The sequence below is a fragment of the Salmo trutta genome, chromosome 16 (assembly GCF_901001165.1).
Source record: "Salmo trutta chromosome 16, fSalTru1.1, whole genome shotgun sequence".
Taxonomy (NCBI): Eukaryota; Metazoa; Chordata; class Actinopteri; order Salmoniformes; family Salmonidae; genus Salmo; species Salmo trutta.
The window spans coordinates 8904089-8916014 of record NC_042972.1 but is presented as its reverse complement, the minus strand read 5'-3'; the positions used below and the strand labels follow the sequence as shown (position 1 = coordinate 8916014).

At 43.4% G+C, this 11926-nt stretch overlaps 1 protein-coding gene across 1 annotated transcript in view; it reads right to left on the bottom strand.

The window, feature by feature from the left end:
• LOC115151165 (glutamate receptor-interacting protein 2) overlaps positions 1 to 11926 on the bottom strand; it is a 433702-nt gene continuing 421776 nt past the window's right edge. Inside the window, exons 19-20 of the mRNA XM_029695177.1 lie at positions 4962 to 5108; positions 1 to 2505 (exon numbers count right to left, since the gene is read on the bottom strand). Coding sequence (XP_029551037.1) covers positions 2278 to 2505; positions 4962 to 5108 — 375 coding nt within the window. The 3' untranslated portion in view covers positions 1 to 2277. The remainder of the gene's footprint in view (positions 2506 to 4961; positions 5109 to 11926) is intronic.

The following is an 11926-nucleotide window of genomic DNA, read 5'->3' as shown; positions in this document are numbered from 1 at the left end:
TTTCAGAATAGGTCACAGATCAACTGTTTCTTCATTTTTTTTATATAAGGGGTTGACATAATGACAACACAGGAAACACGAGACTTGGGGGAAAAAGGAATCTGTAAAAACATCTTAACATTGTTTTTTTTTACCGTGTTTGATAGGGCTGAAGACAGAGTTCTGTGAGTCTGTACGGTGTAGCTGTTGGTACAAGTCCAGCCACCACGGGTAGTGTGTGGTTCCGTGTCAGTTGAACACCTGGTCACAGGTCCAGGGATGTACGTAGTAAACACGTCAACTTTGTATGTGCACCTTTAATTTTTATCTGTTTAGTAGTGTCACAGGTCTGTGATGCTGGTCTGTGTTTCTGTCTCTGTGTGTCTCTAGTTACAGGTCTCTAGTTACAGGTCTGTAGTTACAGGTCTGTGGTTACATGTCTGTAGTTACAGGTCTGTAGTTACAGGTCTGTAGTTACAGGTCTCTAGTTACAGGTCTGTGGTTACAGGTCTGTAGTTACAGGTCTGTGGTTACAGGTCTATAGTTACAGGTCTGTAGTTACAGGTCTCTAGTTACAGGTCTGTAGTTACAGGTCTGTGGTTACAGGTCTATAGTTACAGGTCTGTAGTTACAGGTCTGTAGTTACAGGTCTGTAGTTACAGGTCTCTAGTTACAGGTCTGTAGTTACAGGTCTGTAGTTACAGGTCTCTAGTTACAGGTCTGTAGTTACAGGTCTCTGGTTACAGGTCTCTGGTTACAGGTCTATAGTTACAGGTCTTTGGTTACAGGTCTGTAGTTACAGGTCTGTGGTTACAGGTCTCTAGTTACAGGTCTCTGGTTACAGGTCTGTAGTTACAGGTCTCTAGTTACAGGTCTCTAGTTACAGGTCTCTAGTTACAGGTCTCTAGTTACAGGTCTGTAGTTACAGGTCTGTAGTTACAGGTCTATAGTTACAGGTCTGTGGTTACAGGTCTGTAGTTACAGGTCTGTAGTTACAGGTCTGTAGTTACAGGTCTCTAGTTACAGGTCTCTGGTTACAGGTCTGTAGTTACAGGTCTATAGTTACAGGTCTGTGGTTACAGGTCTGTAGTTACAGGTCTGTAGTTACAGGTCTCTAGTTACAAGTCTGTGGTTACAGGTCTGTAGTTACAGGTCTGTGGCTACAGGTCTCTAGTTACAGGTCTGTGTTTACAGGTCTGTAGTTACAGGTCTGTAGTTACAGGTCTCTAGTTACAGGTCTGTGGTTACAGGTCTGTGGTTACAGGTCTGTAGTTACAGGTCTGTAGTTACAGGTCTCTAGTTACAATTCTGTGGTTACAGGTCTGTGGTTACAGGTCTGTGATTACAGGTCTGTAGTTACAGGTCTCTAGTTACAGGTCTGTAGTTACAGGTCTGTAGTTACAGGTCTCTGGTTACAGGTCTGTGGTTACAGGTCTCTAGTTACAGGTCTGTGGTTACAGGTCTGTAGTTACAGGTCTGTAGTTACAGGTCTGTAGTTACAGGTCTGTGGTTACAGGTCTGAGGTTACAGGTCTCTAGTTACAGGTCTGTGGTTACAGGTCTGTAGTTACAGGTCTCTAGTTACAGGTCTGTAGTTACAGGTCTGTAGTTACAGGTCTCTGGTTACAGGTCTGTAGTTACAGGTCTGTGGTTACAGGTCTGTAGTTACAGGTCTCTAGTTACAGGTCTGTAGTTACAGGTCTGTAGTTACAGGTCTCTGGTTACAGGTCTGTAGTTACAGGTCTGTGGTTACAGGTCTGTAGTTACAGGTCTGTAGTTACAGGTCTGTAGTTACAGGTCTGTAGTTACAGGTCTCTAGTTACAGGTCTGTAGTTACAGGTCTGTAGTTACAGGTCTGTGGTTACAGGTCTGTAGTTACAGGTCTGAGGTTACAGGTCTGTAGTTACAGGTCTCTAGTTACAGGTCTGTGGTTACAGGTCTGAGGCATGGTGTGTCTGTAATCACAGGTTCAAAGTTGTGGTCTGCGGCTCTGCATGTCTATACTGTGTATCTGTAGTATGTATAGGTCCATGGCGCTTGTCTTTGACTGTGTGTCTTTTGTTTGTAAAGTCACAGGTCATTAGTGTGTCTGTAAACACATGGTTTTGTGTGCGGTTGTAAATTCAGATACAGTTCCATGGTAGTGGTCTGTGGCTTGGTGGGACTGTAGTCTGTGTCTGTAATCACAGGCCCATGGATCTGGTTGTAGTGGTGGTCTCTGCTGTTGGACTGCAGTGCAGAAGTCAGTAGTCCTTAGTCCTGGTCTGTGGTTCTGTGTGTCTTTACTGCGTGTCTGTAATCACAGGTCCATGGCTCGGGTGGTGGTGGTATAGTGGTGGTGTTCCCTACTGTTGGACTGCAGTGCAGAGACGAGAAGGCCTTGGTCCTGGTCCAGACAGTCCTGTTCATGGTGCAGTTGCTGGGCCAGAGGGTTCCTGCTGATCACCAGCTCCAGCTTGTCCCCAGCCTCTGTGATCAGGGGGACAGCCAAGCAGCAGTCAAAGTCTCTGGTACGCACATGGTTCACCTACAGCCCCAGGGGAAGTGGATATTTATTAGACTCATATTCGGGTAATTCATTAGACTCCTATTCAGTAATTCGTTAGACTCTTATTCATAAATTAATTAGCCTCATATTCATAAATTAATTAGCCTCATATTCAGTAATTCATTAGCCTCGTATTCATTAATGAATTAGTCATATTCAGTAATTAATTAGCCTCCTATTCAGTAATTCATTAGACTCTTATTCAGTCATTCATTAGCCTCATATTCATAAATTAATTAGCCTCATATTCAGTAATTCATTAGCCTCGTATTCATTAATGAATTAGTCATATTCAGTAATTAATTAGCCTCCTATTCAGTAATTCATTAGACTCTTATTCAGTCATTCATTAGCCTCATATTCATAAATGAATTAGACTCATATTCAGTAATTAATTTTTCCTCCTATTCAGTAATTCATTAGACTCATGTTCAGTACATAGTTGATTACAGCACAATTTCCTAAAAACGGTGGATGGTATGGCAAGTATTGAATCATGAAACTTGGGAGTCAAGACTAGAAATTCAGTCAAAAGTCAAAGTCCCTGGTACACATGTGGCTCACCAACCCCTAAAATAGAGTAATTTTGTAGACTTTAGCAGACAAAGTGACTTACAGAACTGTTGACATTTACAATGACACATAACATGTCCCAACTAATGGGAAGACATGCAGATTCATTCATTATTTGACACTGTCGGTAGAATTAGTTACTTTGGAGTTTGGACAGTATGGAATTTGTCACAATGTGGGTGGCATTCTGACTTATAGATATGCACGTGCAACTCTGACTATTGTGTTAATCATTCAATGATTTCAGTAGGATGATTTGTGTGAGTTAGGATTCAGACCTATGTGCATGTTGAAACAGTTGTTTATTAATGTGTTGCATAATACTCACTACAACAGGGATACTAAATGGAGGGTGTCAAAATAGACATACATACGCCATCCATATTAAGAAGTTGTCCTATTCCAGCCACAATATGGACACTTCTGCTATCACTGTAGATTACTCACAGACAGATCAGATTCTAAACCATAAAACACTGTATCCAAGGACTGATTTCTAGGAATAAACTCCACAAACACCGTAGTCAATAGCAACATAGCAACAGCACTGTTAATTCCGCTTTCTAACCACATCAGTGTATACTGTTTTCTTCTGGTTCACACTATATGGCCCAAACCGAACCAAACTGAGCCAAGCCGTGCTGTACTGCTCTGGCCTGGTTACACATCCACCGTGGCAGTTGGAAACCAGGCTGGAAGGACAATGTGAAAGGAAAATATCAGAGCAAGCACAGTACAGCTTGGGTTGGCCGTATAGTGAGAATCAGGCTTGGCTTGGAAGACAGCTAGGTAACTGAGATCTGGAAGTTAGGAGCACTGGTATATGTGCTCCGTGTGCATATTTAACTTTTTATCTTGGCCGTGTCCGTACACGTTGAATGTGAATTTTTATAGTAAGTACGTTCAATAAGTGGACTTTATTAAACTGTGGCTTTGGCTTAATCAGAACCATACCCATTGTCCTATTCTGGTCTAAAAATGTACTTCATCTTTTCTTCTGTCTCATGGGTATTAAAGGTTGAAATAGATACTGTACTTCTTCTGGTCTAAAAATGTCTTGCTTTTTTATTTATTTTCTTCTGTCTCATGGGTATGAAAGGGTAGATATTATAATAACTGTACTGTATTCCCACCAGTGGGGTTGCTATTGCCATCTCCCAGTGGTCACAACCCAACCTGTCTCTCCATGTTTTCTCTGTTAATACGCTGATCATTTATTAACTTGCCAGCGGTCTGTATTGAGAGCCAGATTGTGTACAGCTTGCAGGGGGGAGAGGGAGGCAGGGTGGGGGAGAAGGAGAGAGGGGTGGATAGGGAGTCAGGGGGGAGAGAGGGAGAGAGAGAACTTCTGTGAGTGTAATGCTTACTGTTCTGTTCATTTTTATTGTTTATTTCACTTTTGTATATTCACTTGCTTTGGCAATGTTAACATATGTTTCCCATGCCAATAAAGCCCCTTGAATTTAATTGAATTGAGAGAGAGAGAGAGAGAGGGGGGGAGAGAGAGAGAGAGAGAGAGGGTGGGTGGGTGGGTGTTACTCGCCAGGCTAGCTGAAGAAAATCCCAGTGAAATAACACAGACATGATCATTAGATACTAACACTGCTAGTGCCATGCTGTGTGTCTGTCTGTGTGTCTGTGTGTCTGTATCTGTGTGTAATAATATATATATGCCATTTAGCAGATGCTTTTATCCATCTATCCGTCCGTCCGTCCGTCCATCAGTCTATCTACTGTACAGTATGGTGGGTAGGTACAGGCTGATGGGTAGGTACAGGCTAGTGGGTAGGTACAGGCTGATGGGCAGATACAGGCTGATGCTTAGATACAGGCTGATGGGTAGTTACAGATGCAGTAGGCACCTGTAGGATCCTGTCATATGGCTTCAGGCCTGCGCGGTCCGCCGGGCCCTCGGGACGGATCATGTTGACATAAACACCTTTCTCTAGGAACCCGTCAGATACGCTGAAGCCGAAGTCATCGCTCTCTGGATCCTTCATCACCGTCACCTGGGGAATACAACCCGATAAAGGAATACAACCCGTTAGTTTAGTGCTGCAAACACATACAGTAGATTCAACACACACATAGCTGGACATAACTGAACATAGCTGGACAGAGCTGGACATAATTGAACATAGATGGACACACTGAACATAGCTGGACATAATTGAACATCGCTGGACATCGCTGAACATAGCTGGACATAAGTGAACATAGCTGGACATAATTGAAAATAGCTGGACATAACTGGATATAGCTGAACATCACTAGAAATAGCTGAACATAGCTGGACATAGCTTAACATAGCTGGACAGCTGGATATAGCTGGACATAGCAGGAAATAGCTGGACATAGCTGGATATAGCTTGATATAGCTGGACATAGCTGGATATAGCTGGACATAGCTGGACATAGCTGGACATAACTGGACATAGCTGTTTATAGCTGGGCATAGCTGGGCATAGCTGGATATAGCTGGACATAGCTTAACATAGCTGGACAGCTGGATATAGCTGGATATAGCTGGACATAGCTGGAAATAGCTGGACATAGCTAGATATAGCTGGATACAGCTGGACACAGCTGGACATAGCTGGATATAGCTGGATATAGCTGGACATAGCTGGACATAGCTGGACATAACTGGACATAGATGGACATAGCTGCATATAGCTGAACATAGCTGGATATAACTGCATATAGCTGGATATAGCTGGACATAGCTGGATATAGCTGGACATAGCTGGATATAGCTGGGCATAGATGTAAATAGCTGGATCTAGCTGGATATAGCTGGATATAGCTGGACATAGCTGGACATAGCTGAACATAGCTGGATATAGCTGGACATAGCTGGATATAGCTGGGCATAGATGTAAATAGCTGGATCTAGCTGGATATAGCTGGATATAACTTGAGATAGCAAGACATAGCTGGATATAACTGGATATAACTTGATATAGCTGGACATAGCTGAACATAGCTGGACATAAGTGAACATAGCTGGACATAATTGAACATAGCTGGACATAACTGGATACAGCTGAACATAGCTAGACACAGCTGGACATAGCTGGATATAGCTGGACATAGCTGGACATAGCTGGACATAGCTTGATATAGCTGGACATAGCTGGATATAACTGGATATAGCTGGACAAAGCTGGACATAGCTGGACATAGCTGGATATAACTGGATATAGCTGGATATAGCTGGACATAGCTGGACATAACTAGACATAGATGGACATAGCTGTATATAGCTGGGCATAGCTGGGCATAGCTGGATATAGCTGGACATAGCTTAACATAGCTGGACAGCTGGATATAGCTGGATATAGCTGGTCATAGCTTAACTTAGCTGGATAGCTGGATATAGCTGGATATAGCTGGACATAGCTGGAAATAGCTTGATATAGCTGGACATAGCTGGATATAACTGGATATAGCTGGACATAGCTGGAAATAACTGGATATATCTGGATATAGCTGGACATAGCTGGACATAACTGGACATAGATGGACATAGCTGCATATAGCTGAACATAGTTGGATATAACTGGACATAGCTGGATATAGCTGGATATAGCTGGACATAGCTGGATATAGCTGGACATAGCTGGATATAGATGTATATAACTGGACATAGCTGGACATTGCTGGATATAGCTGGATATAGCTGGACATAGCTGGACATAGCTGAATATAGCTGGATATAGCTGGACATAGCTGGAAATGGCTGGATATAGCTGGACACCGCTGGACATAGCTGGATATAGCTTGATATAGCTGGACATAGCTGGATATAACTGGATATAGCTGGACATAGCTGGACATAGCTGGACATAGCTGATCATAGCTGGATATAGCTGGATATAGCTGGACATTGCTGGATATAGCCTGATATAGCTGGACATAGCTGGTCATAGCTGGACATAGCTGGATATAGCTGGACATTGCTGGATATAGCTGGACATAGCTGAACATAGCTGAACATAGCTGGACATAGCTGGATATAGCTGGATAGAACTGGATATAGCTGGACATAGCTGAACATAGCTGGACATAGCTGAACATAGCTGGATATAACTGAATATTGCTGGACATAGCTGGATATAGCTGGATAGAACTGGATATAGCTGGACATAGCTGAACATAGCTGGATATAGCTGGATAGAACTGCATAAAGCTAGACACAGCTGAACGTGCCCTCTAAATACACCTCTGCTGTTTTCAACCAAGATCTCAGCGATCACTGCCTCATTGCCTGCACCCGTAATGGGTCAGCGGTCAAACGACCTCCACTCATCACTGTCAAACGCTCCCTGAAACATTTCAACGAGCAAGCCTTTCTAATCGACCTGGCCCTGGTATCCTGGAAGGATATTGACCTCATCCCGTCAGTAGAGGATGCCTGGTTATTTTTTTTAAATGCCTTCCTCACCATCTTAAATAAGCATGCCCCTTTCAAGAAATTTAGAACCAGGAACAGATATAGCCCTTGGTTCTCCTCAGACCTGACTGCCCTTAACCAACACAAAAATATCCTGTGGCGTTCTGCATTAGCATCGAACTGCCCCCGCGATATGCAACTTTTCAGGGAAGTTAGAAACCAATACACACAGGCAGTTAGAAACACCAAGGCTAGCTTTTTCAAACAGATATTTGCTTCCTGCAACTCAAACTCTAAAAAGTTCTGGAACATTGTAAAGTCCATGGAGAATAAGAACACCTCCTCCCAACTGCCCACTACACTGAGGATAGGAAACTCTGTCACCACCGATAAGCCCACTATAATTGAAAATTTCAATAAGCATTTTTCTACGGCTGGCCATGCTTTCCACCTAACTACCCCTACTGCATTCAACAGCACTGCACCCCCCACAGCTACTCGCCCAAGCCTCCCCCATTTCTCCTTCTCCCAAATCCATTCAGCTGATGTTCTGAAAGAGCTGCAAAATCTGGACCTCTACAAATCAGCTGGGCTTGACAATCTGGACCCTTTCTTTCTAAAATTATCTGCCGAAATTATTGCAACCCCTATTACTAGCCTGTTCAACCTCTCTTTCGTGTCGTCTGAGATTCCCATAGATTGGAAAGCAGCTGCTGTCATCCCCGTCTTCAAAGGAGGTGACACTCTTGACCCAAATTGCTACAGACCTATATCCATCCTACCCTGTCTTTCTAAGGTCTTCGAAAGCCAAGTCAACAAACAGATTACCGACCATTTCGAATCCCACCGCTATGCAATCTGGTTTCAGAGCTGGTCATGGGTGCACCTCAGCCACGCTCAAGGTCCTAAATGACATCGTAACCGCCATCAATAAGAAACAATACTGTGCCGCCATATTCATTGACCTGGCCAAAGCTTTTGACTCTGTTAATCACCACATCCTCATCGGCAGACTCAATAGCCTTGGTTTCTCAAACGATTGCGTCGCCTGGTAAACCAACTACTTCTCTGATAGAGTTCAGTGTGTCAAATCGGAGGGCCTGCTGTCCGGACCTCTGGCAGTCTCTATGGGGGTACCACAGGGTTCAATTCTTGGGCCAACTCTTTTCTCTGTATACATCAATGATGTCGCTCTTGCTGCTGGTGAATCTCTGATCCACCTCTACGCAGACGACACCATTCTGTATACTTCTGGCCCTTCTTTGGATACTGTGTTAACAACCCTCCAGACGAGCTTCAATGCCATACAACTCTCCTTCCGTGGTCTCCAACTGCTCCTAAATACAAGTAAAACGAAATGCATGCTCTTCAACCGATCGCTGCCTGCACCTGCCCGCCTGTCCAGCATCACTTCTCTGGACGGTTCTGACTTAGAATTTGTGGACAACTACAAATGCCTAGGTGTCTGGTTAGACTGTAAACTCTCCTTCCAGACTCACATCAATCATCTCCAATCCAAAGTTAAATCTAGAATTGGCTTCCTATTTCACAACAAAGCATCCTTCACTCATGCTGCCAAACATACCCTCGTAAAACTGACCATCCTACCAATCCTCGACTTCGGCGATGTCATTTACAAAATAGCCTCCAATACCCTACTCAACAAGCTGGATGCAGTCTATCACAGTGCCATCCGTTTTGTCACCAAAGCCCCATATACTACCCACCACTGCGACCTGTACGCTCTCGTTGGCTGGCCTTCGCTTCATAATCGTCGCCAAACACATTGGCTCCAGGTCATCTACAAGACCCTGCTATGTAAAGTCCCCCCTTATCTCCGCTCACTGGTCACCATAGCAGCACCCACCTGTAGCAAGCGCTCCAGCAGGTATATCTCTCTGGTCACCCCTAAAGCCAACTCCTCCTTTGGTCGTCTCTCCTTCCAGTTCTCTGCTGCCAATGACTGGAACGAACTACAAAAATCTCTGGAACTGGAAACACTTATCTCCCTCACTAGCTTTAAGCACCAGCTGTCAGAGCAGCTCCCAGATCACTGCACCTGTACATAGCCCATCTATAATTTAGCCCAAACTACTACCTCTTCCCCTACCGTATTTATTTATTTTATTTATTTTGCTCCTTTGCACCATATTATTTATATTTGAACTTTGAACTTTCTTCAAATTACAAATCTACCATTCCAGTGTTTTACTTGCTATACTTTATTTACTTTGCCACCATGGCCTTTTTTGCCTTTACCTCCCTTATCTCACATCATTTGCTCACATTGTATATAGTCTTATTTATTTCTACTGTATCATTGATTGTATGTTGTTTTACTCCATGTGTAACTCTGTGTTTTTGTATGTTGTCAAACTGCTTTGCTTTATCTTGGCCAGGTCACAATTGTAAATGAGAACTTGTTCTCAACTTGCCTACCTGGTTAAATAAAGGTGAAATAAATAAATAAAAAACGTAGCTAGACATACTGAACACAGCTGGAAATAGCTGGATATAATTGAACATAGATGGACATCGCTGAACATAACTGAACATAGCTGGACATAATTGAACATAGCTGGACACAGCTGGACATAGCTGGATATAGCTGGACATAGCTGGGCATAGCTGGATATAGCTGGACATAGCTTAACATAGATGGACAGCTGGATATAGCTGGATATAGCTGGACATAGATGGACATAGCTGGACATAGCTAGATATAGTTGGCTATAGCTGGACACAGCTGGACACAGCTGGATATAACTGGATATAGCTGGACATAGCTGGAAATAGCTGGACATAGCTGGAGATAACTGGTTATAGCTGGACATAGCAGGACATAACTGGACATAGCAGGACATAACTGGACATAGCAGGACATAACTGGATATAGCTGGACATAGCTGGACATAGCTGATCATAGCTGGATATAACTGGATATAGCTGGACATTGCTGGATATAGCTGGATATAGCTGGACATAGCTGGACATAGCTGGTCATAGCTGGATATAGCTGGACATTGCTGGACATTGCTGAATCTAGCTGGATATAGCTGGATATAACTGGACATAGCTGGACATAGCTGGATATAGCTGGATATAACTGGACATAGCTGGACATAGCTGGATAGTACTGGATATAGCTGGACATAGCTGAACATAGCTGGATATAGCTGGATAGAGCTGGATAAAGCTAGAGCTGGATAAAGCTAGACACAGCTACACGTAGCTAGACATGCTGAACACAGCTGGAACTAGCTGGACATAGCTGGACACAGCTGGACATAATTGAACATAGCTGGACATCGCTGAACATAGCTGAACATAGCTGGACATAATTGAACATAGCTGGACATAGCTGGACATAGCTGGACATAGCTAGACATAGCTAGACATAGCTGGATATAGCTAGACATAGCTAGACATAGCTGGATATAGCTGGACACAGCTGGATATAGCTTGATATAGCTGGACATAGCTGGATATAACTGGATAAAGCTGGACATAGCTGGAAATAGCTGGATATAGCTGGACATAGCTGGAAATAGCTGGACATAGCTGGAGATAACTGGACATAGCTGGACATAACTGGACATAGATGGACATAGATGGACATAGCTGTATACAGCTGGGCATAACTGGATATAGCTGGACATAGCTTAACATAGCTGGATAGCTGGATATAGCTGGATATAGCTTGACATAGCTGGATATAGCTGGACACAGCTGGACATAGCTGGATATAGCTAGATATAACTGCATATAGATGGACATTGCTGGATATAGCTGGATATTGCTGGACATAGCTGAACATAGCTAGATATAGCTGGATATAGCTGGACACAGCTGGATATAGCTGGACAAAGCTGGATATAGCGGGATATAGCTGGATATAGCTGGATAAAGCTAAACATAGCTGGATATAGCTGGATATAGCTGGATATAGCTGAACATAGCTAGACATTGCTGAACATAGCTAGACATAGCTGAACATAGCTGGACAGCTGTATATAGCTGTATATAGCTGGACATAGCTGGAAATAGCTGGACATAGCTAGATATAGCTGGATATAGCTGGACACAGCTGGACACAGCTGGATATAACTGGATATAGCTGGACATAGCTGGACATAGCTGAACATAGCTGAAAATAGCTGGATTTAACTGGATATAGCTGGATATAGCTGGACATAGCTGGACATAACTGGACATAGCTGTATATAGCTGAACATAGCTGGATATAACTGGATATAGCTGGATATAGCTGGACATAGCTGGACATAGCTGGACATAGCTGGATATAGCTGGACACAGCTGGACATAGCTGGAAATAGCTGGATATAGCTGGACATAGCTGGAAATAGCTGGATATAGCTGGACATAGCTGGATATAGCTGGATATAGCTGGACACAGCTGGACATAGCTGG